General features: G+C 37.4%; 1 protein-coding gene across 1 annotated transcript in view; it reads left to right on the top strand.

Annotated features, from left to right (window-relative positions):
• Nucleotides 1-11,274, top strand: part of PTPRQ (protein tyrosine phosphatase, receptor type, Q) — a 131,389-nt gene that overhangs the window by 74,186 nt on the left and 45,929 nt on the right. The window contains exons 34-35 of the mRNA XM_010293847.1: nucleotides 3,973-4,305; nucleotides 10,806-10,927. Of these exons, the coding sequence (XP_010292149.1) occupies nucleotides 3,973-4,305; nucleotides 10,806-10,927 (455 nt within the window). The remainder of the gene's footprint in view (nucleotides 1-3,972; nucleotides 4,306-10,805; nucleotides 10,928-11,274) is intronic.

The following is an 11,274-nucleotide window of genomic DNA, read 5'->3' as shown; positions in this document are numbered from 1 at the left end:
GAAAGACTGTCAGATATATGATGATGAGACTTAGGGGATCCTACCTGTGATGCCTGGGAAATTTAACTATGGGATTAGCACTAGAATTCCACCTAGCTAATCAGGCACAGTCCTAGACAGTTAATGTCCTACACCACCACAACCACAGCCTTTTCATGCCTTTTCTTTACGTACACCTTTCTGGAAGCCAGGAGGAATAATAAAGTTCCTGTTAGGTACATGTCAAAGAAGCAGTGTATAAGAGCAGACACATGTCTTTGTTACAGTTCCAATTTAATCTGAAAGAATAATTCACGAAGATGCAATTTTTGGCTTTAATTGCTTTTAGTGTGAACAGTGATCACTTCATCGTAGTTGAGTCATGTTTAGAAAATTTAAACAAGCTGCATGATTACTCTAGGAAGCATGGAATGGTTTGTTCAAATCAGTACCATCTGTGGACAGAAAAAGTTGGGGGAATTTTAGTAATTCTTAAGGAATGGAAATCTGATTCTCCATGCTAGAGTAATTGTAATCCTCTTTGTATCTGTAACCCAATAGCATAGTTGTCTTGAAATTGTCTCATTGAACACAATCATCAAATGCAAGGGACACTGTGCCACTGGGTGTCACTGCTCCTCACTCTGGCCCTCGGAGCAAACCTCTGATTTGCTCTGGATTCAGATCGTATAATTTCATTTGTTCTAAGGAGGGATACCATTTTTATTTCATTTCTTTATGTAAGAAATGGCGTGAAATGAACTAGATTTTAAACTGACTAATGTTTAAGGCTCTGATTCCATTTTAAAGATGTCTAGGCCCTGGCGGAGAAAATTTTCCTATGTCTTCTGCCAACTGACCCTTTCTTTCATAGGCTAGAAATATTATGCATATATGGGTCTTAGTAAACTGGAAAACTGACAACATAAAATAGAAATAAAAGTTTTTGTATGAAAGAAGTACTTGTTTAATCTGTCTGTTATCTTGACACCTGCAAGCTTCTATTTCAAAATGGTGGTTTTGATGTAGTATCACTTGCCGGGATAATCACAGAGACTGTCTTCAGTCTTGTGAGAGTAATTTGTATGGGCTCCATCTGTAGTCAGTGAGAAAAAGGACGCTTTTCTAGGGGACAGACGTAAAGAGACACATCATTTTCCCACACCCCATTCTTTCCCTGCTCTCGGGGGTTTGTCTCTTTCCACCAAATACAAGGAGAGCTCACGGAGGCTGGCTTCATTAGACTTTTGTTGGTCTGAGTGAGAGCCCACAAATCAGAGCCGCTATTATCTTCCCTGATACAATTTCTAGCTTTGTGAAATTGCCAAGCATCTTTTCCATCTTTATTGCCGCATTTCTAGCTCTCGATTCTTTTTGATGGCATCATCCATCTTTAAGCTGAGGGGCCAGTGTATTCTCCTTGAGAAGGAAAGCCCACCGTGGTGGCTAGAACATGGGCAATTGCTCTTTCTGCCTGTGACTAGCCTCTTTAACCTACCTTGTTTTCGGTGCTGAGATTGCAGTTGTGCCAGCCATGGCTCGACCACCTGCACGTTTGAGCAAGTGAAGGTACATATTTCCACCTTCTTCTTGGCACCCAGCAAGCAACCTGTTATTATCTATCTATCTGCTTTATTCCAAGCCCCTGTTTCAGTATTTAGTCCAGTCTTTCCTTTAAATGGCAATATAGTCCAATAGTCAGTTTTCAGCAGATGGAAGTTAGTAATGGTAGACTAAGAGGCATCAGAGCCAGTTGTTTCCATCGCCATGTTACATACTTTCACACTTTTATTCCTGCCAATAACTGGCCAATGCTAGCTGTTCCTATCACAGCAAAAGTTCCTGAGTTGTGTGCCTGGGAAGGTGAGGTCATATTCCTTAAAAAAAAAAGAGTCATCTCCTCTAAGTGAGGAGGATTGAATTTTTTTAAATTCCTTTAATTTTGATCTGTTCTGATGTCGTTGGAATTGACTCTTAATTTTTAAATTTCTGAAATATAAAATATTGGATCTTAAAAACACTTTAATTCAAGTTCAGAGTGAGACTGGGTGACTTTTATTTCACTTAAATAGCTTTATCCATTCTATCCCACATTTTATTATCATCATCATAATTGAGCATGTAAGATTAATATTCTTTGCAGTATCTTAAAAGATATTAATAGCTTATATTACAATAGACTATTTTTTAAAGAAAAATAGAGATTTTTTTATAGTAACCATTGAACATTTCTCTACCTTTATTTTCCTTTAACTAATGGTCAAACTAAGCCCTTTCCTGTAATTTACTCAAGTAGAAAGTATAGTTTATAGAGCTTATATGAAAATACTGCAGTGTTTATTTTTTTGAAAGTAGACAAACTGAGTATTACATCTCCAAAACTGTGATCAAGCAAGAAGGTTATTGCCTGTTTTTTTTTTATTTACTTCTTCCTATATTTCTCTTCATGCTAATAACAACAGAGCAAAACAACTTTAGTGTTGATAGTATGGAATATGACGCTGAAAGTCAGCTCTAGCAAAGACATTTTTCTTAGACAGTTTGCTCTTGTTCTGTGTCTACTTAGTGTGTAGCAGGGTGGGAGCATTTGGGGCTATTGCATGCTGTGATATTGAGTACGCGTGCATGAGAGCGGAGTGGAAGGACAGGAGAAGTGCCCACGCACGGTTCCTGTGGCTGACCCCTTTCCTGCAGGCTCCACCTGCTTTGGGGTCATTTGAAGGGATTTGAATTTCTCAGCCTTTTTATCGTCACAGCTTTGTTTCACTCAGAATTTACATTTCTTGTTAAATATTCATATTTAGTGGAGAGGCTTCAGCTTGTTATATTGTGATGATTTTTATAAACAAATTGTTGCAGTTGAAAGCAGAGATCAGATATTCCCACGAGGCTGAAAAAAAGCCAGAGGGCTTTCTCTTTCTTCCCCAGTAACGTTGGTTTGGGATCCTTTTATTCTTTATGTAAGCCTTGGGGCTTCTTCAGTTTCAGTCTGAGGATGTATCATGTGTTTTTCTTTTACCAGCGATACTTCTTCCCCCAAAGACTCTAAAGCACTCTTTAAAGCTAAGTGCACAAAATGATTTCTGACCTGATTTCTCTGCACAGTTTTTGCCACAGAGAGTATTAGTATTATCTTACAGAGTCTTAGAGATAATATTAGCTTACTGTATGACTATGTGATATAGCACAAAACCATATGTTGCATCCAGTCTGCAAGAGCTGGGAGTATACTGTTGGCTTAATATAGATATGGATAAATGTGTTTGCATGTATGTGTGTATGTATGTACATCCACACACTACTTCTGTCTCCATGCACATGAATATAACCTGTGTATACCCACGTATATGTATGTATATAAATACATGGCAGCAAAGTTTATGAAAAGTTTCTTTTTTTTGCTTTGTATTGCCATACTATTTAGCTCTTCCTGTTGGCATTCTTTTAATTTGTTGTTTAATTAACAGCACCTATGTAAAGATAGACAAACACATTGCATGTATTGGTAATTTCCATTCAGAAGGTGAAACAGGACACTTATGAAACCTTGAGGTGTTGCTTGAGGATTTCATATGTTACCAAGAGAGAAGGAGACAAATGAGTATTTCTAAGTGAGAGGTGAAGAATCCCGGTTAGCAACAGCAGTAAAAGATGCTATGGGTAGGCCAAAAATAACTTTGCTGATACTCCCTCCCCCCAGTTGAGACATAGCCCCAAATGTGGCAACAGCAATGTCACACCTCTCAAAGCTGGCCATGCATGCCACAGCTAAAAGTATTTTTCTTTATTTCAAAAACTATAGTACATGTACGCCACCTATATATGTACGGTGTGATTTACACCAATGGAATTACTCCCTGTTAACCATAAGAAATTGAATCTTGGTCTTTAGACATGCTTATTAAAATACTTTTTCAACACTGGATAAAAGGGTTATAGTCGCAATCACTTTTCATTCAAATGAAGATACCTTACAAGTGTTTTAATTTGTAGTTCCTAGTGCTCCCAGGGATATTGTTTTTTCCAATGTGCAATCAACAAGTGTGACCTTGAATTGGAGATCACCGAAATCTATCCTTGGCTACTTTCAAAACTACAAGATTACCACACAGCTACAGTCCATCCACTGCAGTGACTGGGAAACTAAGGAATGTATTGAATATGAGATACATCAATATTTATATGAAAATGTGATGGATGACTGGATAGAAGAGACAGTGTATGGACTGAAAAAATACAGATGGTACAGATTTGCAGTTGCTGCCAGTACCAATGTTGGTTACGGCAATTCTTCACCTTGGATCTCTACGCAAACACTTCCTGGCTGTAAGTAAGGATGTTTTCTGTAACAATGTGATGTTTGCCTAAATAAGCAAGAACACCTGGTAGAAGTTATTTCTTCATAGACCTATAATATTAATGAAGTCAATAAGGATTTATTGCAAGTCTTCATGTGTGAAATATCATTATATAAATCATGTGGTTGGTATGCATACTTGACACTACTTCAGATTTTAATGCCTTTTGGATGCTCTAGTATGTTTACTGCTTACCCAACAGCAATTTCATTCCTCAGCTCTACTCCGCATCTAGAATTGTTAAGTCTGAATTTTGGCTACTTTGGGTTGATACACCATTTTCAATCCATCTCCACATGTGGGATGTGTCAATGAAAAGCAGTCCTTTTTTTAATTCTTTGACTAAAAGTCTATTCCCTAATGTCATAACACTTTCTGAAATTCTGCTGTACATTCCTGGTAATAGAATTTAAGCAATTGTTTCAGAGAGATTCAGATTTCTTTCCAATAACATATCCAGCTAAAGAGATTACAAATCAGAGTAGGCATATAGCACTGTCATGCCACATATTGGGACTGTCATGCCTCAGCTGAGGATTTCGGTTTCCAAGAGAAGAGTTAGTTGTCACAGATAAGTCATCACTAGATATTTGAGAGAAGGGGATGTGAAGCATAAATTATTTACGAAGTTGTCATGTTGACATATGACCTTCCCTCCCAGTCCATAGCCCGCCTAGTTCAGAGCACATCTGAGATCCAGCCTCTGACCCATGTAGAACAACTGAGAACCACTATGAGTGACCTGACTAAATCACAGCTCCTTCACTCCTTTCCCCTTCCAAAGTAATCATAATAGGGATACCAAGGATGTAAACAGCTGCGTACTAAGGACTATTCAATAGTCCACATACTTACTTTGTTCCATTCATATTTGTACAGTCATGTGATATGAGTCCAGGAGGCTTTTATATAATGATCCTCATAGTATCTATGCACTCTCTGTACAGTAATACAGCCATCTGTCCTCAAATACCTCATAATCTTTCTACTAGGTAAGGAAATAGTGTCATCTTCATTTGCAGATGAGAAATTGTCTAAGCCCCAAAGGGCAAAGAGAATTGGACACCACGATAGTGAACATCACAGAATAGACCATTTTTCACATAAAGCATAGAAGCAGTCCTTTGGACTGAGAGGTACTAGAATCAGCTGCAGAGTCATTCTCACATGCACTTACTTCTTTGCCCAGTGGTTCTTATGGGGATACTATGCCTAGAAATTAATGCAATGTTTTAAATGAAAGTGGAAAAAAAAATCATCAAAAAAGCATATAACCTCAGGTGGAGCAGAAAATAGCTAACAGAATTTGTGCAACTCTTGAGACAACAGCTCTGGGGAGGTTTCTTACTATTAGATGGATAGATCTCAGCTGCTGACATATGCAAATACTTATCATCCAAAAATTGTTGCTGAGTTTAGGGAAGTTAGGGATTTAAACTGGACAGAGAGGCAGATAACCAAAACACATATAATCACATGAAGGTAGGATCCTCTTTACGATGTCCTCTCTGGAGAGTGATAATTTAGTTTAGGAGAGAACTAGTTTCCTCTCAATCCCACTGAGGAGATGGTAGTTAAAAGTATAAAAATCTCATTGGACCGCACAAGCCCTTTCCATGCTAATACAGCGTTGTTCTCAGCAGTAGGTCCTCTGCGTGCTCTATTAGCTAGTTTAACGAATGATGGTGGGGTAAAAAAGTTAAAAAAGTTTCACCAGTTCTTCCAGCCCGAGTGTCTGGGGCTGCTGGGCCATGTCGGTGGTGAGGGAAGTGGGCAGTGACAAATCTTCTGTGAGCTAAATCAGTGACACATCAAGAGATGAGCTGCCTATAAAACACACTGCCGTGACTCAAAGAAGCATGGGCACTATTCCAGATATCATGGCTGGGCGCCGGTCTTTTTCCTGGGGTAACGGCAATCAGCTGAGGAGGAAGAAAAGAGGAACGCGACATGTCACAGCTGGGTAGCCAGCTGGCAGCTCCAGTACGCTTCAGCAGCGCTGGGAGCATCCCTGAGCAGTGGCTGAGCTTTAGCAAGGGCAGGTCTCTAGCTACCTGACCTCATACTTTCCGAAGACTAGTCTTTAGAAATACTGTCAGACAGACTAAAGAACCTTAGTTCCCCTCTTTCTTTTGCAAAGGGTCCTGCCTGTTGCAGGGAAGAGGAATTCAGGATGCACAAATACCTGACCCGGCACTCTGGGCAGCCTCGCGGAGTGTATCCAGAGAACAGGTGTTGATCCCCCTCTCCTTTCCCTCGTGGACTGGGCCAAGCATCCTCTGGATTAGCCTGCTGGTACACAGCCAACATACAAGGTCTGTTAGGGCTTAAGGGTGCTTAGCTGCTATGTCAAATAGCCCGAGTACTTAGCCCATAAAATCAATGGGAGTTGTGTTTGCAGATTTGAGGGCAGAAATTAGCCCCTGTTTCTGATTTTCAAGAAAAGCCTCTGTAAGACATTGCTTCTGAGAAAAGCAAAGTTACCTTGGTTGTGAAATAATTGTCAAATGATTTCTCTTCAGAAGTAATTGGGTTCTCAGAAATTTTTGTTTCTCTCAACCCTAAGGAAAATACTAGTTTTTATACTTATATTCAGGAAGCTACTGCATTTAGGCTGAAAACTGTTAGACTCAGTTCCTAGAATAGAAAGAGATGAAACTTCAACAACAGTAAAAATTACATAACAGGAACACTAAATATTCTTTACAAATGCTGAGTATTTGACTGTTGTGCTAAAGCAGAAATACCTAACAATTCTGAATATCTAGTTACTAAGGCAAGGATCTTATTTATTTCAGTTGCTCATAATGAAAGTAAATTTAAGGCTACAGGAATTTCTTTTAAGATTCTTTAACTCATTTGCAAGTTTCAAACAAAAAACGGCTGTACTCTGTACTGAAAGTGGTTATAGCATTACTCCATGGAAAATGTTACAGGTTTTTCAATACAGCCTGGTTCTCACATCACACAGATAAACTATTCAGCCTTCTGTCTTGCAGATTATTCTCACAGGAATTGTCCTGCTGTCTCATAAAGTAGTTTGATGGCACTGTTATTGCTTAGCTGATGGATTACCCAAGAGCCAAATCTACTCTGCAAGATGAAATATTCTCAACATAACCTAGATTTACGTAGTTACCAGTACAGAAGATCACAGAGCTGTGTCACAGTAAGGGAAAGGGCAAGAAATGTTTTCCATAGCTGGGGAAACTTTGTTCCCTCACACCTGCACGTACCCCATATTTCCCTTTTACATTTATACGGAGAAAAAGATGGGTCAAACTTGTGCTTTCGTTGAGAAAAATCACTTTGGAGGGTCAGTGTTAGGTGGAAAATGAATGGCAGTGAGATCACTGACCTCACGTTGGATCTCGTGCGGTTACACAGTGCAAGGCTTTTTGGTGCACTGCCAAGTCTCCTAATGCCAGGATATACAGAGATACAGAGGAAAATCCCAGATGTTTGAATGTCCCATGAAGGCTAGGACATAGATGCATGGGGCAGAGGGTTGTGCTTCTCTTTTCAGCACCTTCTTCCCCTATCCCTGCTGATAACCAGTTGCTTGGTATACTTAAAGAAATGTTTCTGTATATCTTTTGTTGTATTCCCTTTCTTCTGGCAGATTTTTACCTGAGAGATCTTGGGGGTTTTTGTTCCTTTTATTCTCTCAGAACTAAACATTGGAAAGTAAATACGGCCTAATATAAGATACAAATACTTAAATATAGGTAAAAGTAACCTAGGTGATTATAAAATGAAGTAACTGAACCTCACACTTAATGTTTGTTTGGGAAAAAGAAAAAAGGGCTGGTCTTAACCAAACTGGCAAACATGAATTTCTGTCAGAAGACTGAAGTATTCAGTCTTATTTTTGAGGATTATGCTAAATGATGGGCTATCCAGACTTATCCTCAAGCTAACACACTTAACTGCTGCCTTAGCATCGGGACACAGATGGATGGGAAAGATGACCCTGACCTCCATAAGACCCACATTCCTGTGCAAGGATAGAAGCATGATAATCAGGAAATGATGGTTATTAGTTACAGAAAATGCATTATTGTGAAAACCAGGAGAAAAGTGCTTATGAGAGGAAGTGATTGGATTATGGGGGAATGAGAGAATAAGACTGGGTCATTTCTACTGAGTAAATTGCTGTGATTTATAAGAGAAAGGGTATAGTGATATCATGGCCTCGTATTGACTAGATTCATTTCACAAACAAACCTAAATCAGAATGTGGCAGTTACCCGCTGAAGCAAACACAGTTTTTAAAGAGATGGGTTTTGTAAGACACGAGACATGTTAGACACATTTTATTTTTTAGTTTTCTTTCCAATTATACAGGTTATTTCAGAAAATATTCCTAAAATTCAGTATCATTCAGTTAATGTCTGATATCATGCTTTTGATGATGAAAATAAACCAGGTATTAACGCTTAGATGTATTTTAGATAAGTGTCTTAAATAAGGCATACTCAGTTAGAATTTTCTTGCAAAAATCTAAAAATGCATCAAATAAACTGTATATGGAAATTATCCATATAAATAACTTCAAGTTGGATAATTTGTAGATTAGATTATACTTTAAAATTATTTCACACCAGTGTTGTCTATTGCGTAAACATAAATTGGCTTCTGAAAAAAAAACTATTGAGAGACTAAATGCTCCGTTAATGCTATTAAAAAGGAATGGAAAATTGTCTTTGGAAACTTTGGTTTTTTGGAAACCAAGACTGAAGAAGCTATATATATACAGTTTTATACTATTTTTCAGAAATTTCAGCTGACATTAAAGGTAATACCACTGCCATAGTTACAGAAAGCATTGTTGACGCTCAAAGACACTCTTTGAGCAACAAGTCTGACATCATTACCTGCAAAATAAGCTTAATTTGCACTATTTCTAGTATTTAGGGAACATATATTTTGTTGTATATGTTCTAGCACCCCACTCAACAGCCTTCTCTGAGCAGTCTCCTTTCACCTTCCCTCATGTACTTTCATAACTCATTGTTATGTATGTTCTTCATTCAGTTGTTCCATGCTATTCACTTTTTTGGGGGACTGCTTCCAATGGCTGCATTTGATTCTGCCTACAAAGTCTACTATATTCCTGCTAATCCCACCACAGCAAACTACCTTCTCTGTCCAATACCCTAAACTCTTCATAGCACCTTATCAACTCCCAAATCTTCCTGTTTTATTCTGCAGCCATCATGAAAAATTTTCACCTTCAAAGTGCAAAATTTTATTTTTCCCCGCTAATACCTCTTTCCATGTTATTTTTCCTTTTCCTAACCTGTTTTCTACCTGAAAAACTAAGTAGCCTTGTATACACTCCAATTTTCCTCATTAACCCCTCTTACCTAATGATTGATGGTGAAAAAATGCATAATCATTAATCATGTTTGAGAAAAGAGACTGCATCTTCTGATTAGGCTAGATATGATCACTTTTATCGTTTTTTGTAACAGACTGTTCACTGATACGCATTAATCATAGTTGTATTTTTTTGTGGTAGATTAAAAAAAGGCACTATGAAGCCAAATTCTGGAAATATGAAACAAATCTGTTGTTGCTTCTATAACAGGCTGTTTACTGGTATGTATCACAGTTGCCTGTTGTAGCAGACAAAAAACAAACGCACTATGCAGCCAAGTTCTGGCCTTACCTACAAATCTGTTATCACTACTATTCCAAATTTTATTTTCTTGAAATTTACCATGGTCATTATGAAAAAGTAATGCCACTTACTGAGAACTGCTGTGTTGTTATTCTGTTTTCATGATTTTTTTTATTCATTAATAAGAAATAACTAGGTTAATTCACCTTGACAAAAGGAAGTTTTAGGAAAATTCCATTTCTTAATATGAACGTTCTGGCCCGCTTACAATTCCTATCACTTTTTTTCTGTGTGTTTTCCACAGTTTTCAACATGTTAAGAGTAAGTTGAAATGAAACTAGGAAATATTTATTTTCTGTATAAAATTCTTTGTACTAGTACTTTCCAACACTGCTGGAAATTTTTTCTAGCATGCAGAAGACCTACATTTTCACAATTTCTTGTTCTTTCAATGATTCATTTAGCATAAATGAATATCTTATGCTTGCCTATTTGTCTAAAAAGTTGTATATATATTTTGCTTGTGTCATGTAGAGTACATACAAAATAACTTGTAATTTAAAAACTCTATAATTTCAATTTAAGATGAAGTTGTAGGCAGTTCATACTCTAGAAAATTTGTAGTAATTGCAATGAAAGATGTGCTTCTAAGTCCCACTGTATGCTTTATAAATAAGAAAGAAAAAATGTTATAATTATTTAAGCAGTGTATAATGGTACATGTATGAAAAAGTTTGGGGTCTTTTTTTAAGTGAAAATAATCTCTACTTGCTACTAAAATTACTGGGTTATTTGTTGTGAACTTCTTTGGTCATGATTCACATGCATATTTTTTTCTACAGCTCCAGATGGTCCTCCAGAAAATGTGACTGTTTTAGCTACATCTTCCCACAGTATTAATATCAGTTGGAGTGAACCCATCATCATTACTGGACCAACACGCTACCTCATAGACATTACCTCAGTAAGGCAACTCTGGTTTATTGTCGATAGTAACACAGAAGTTTGGTGATATAAATACCACAGCAGAAGTTCTTAAAGAAATTACAGGGCAGTATAAACTGGATTGAAAAATGATATGACTGTGTCTATTTCCACATAAACTCCACATAAGAATTAATTGCACATTTACAAATTTCTTAATGGGACATAAATTAATTATTTGCTACTAAAAAATGTGTGCTAATAAGAGGTCTTGGAGAAAAAGAAGTGTAGATATAAATGCATACAGAAAAACAGTAGCTGAGCTTCACAGGGGGGTACCTCTTTCTAACAATAATGATGCTGTTTACCAGTAAAAATAATAATGAC

The sequence above is a fragment of the Phaethon lepturus genome, unplaced genomic scaffold (assembly GCF_000687285.1).
Source record: "Phaethon lepturus isolate BGI_N335 unplaced genomic scaffold, ASM68728v1 scaffold2629, whole genome shotgun sequence".
Classification (NCBI taxonomy): Eukaryota; Metazoa; Chordata; class Aves; order Phaethontiformes; family Phaethontidae; genus Phaethon; species Phaethon lepturus.
Note: the sequence above shows the minus strand (reverse complement) of the source record. Positions and strands in the feature narration are given on the sequence as shown.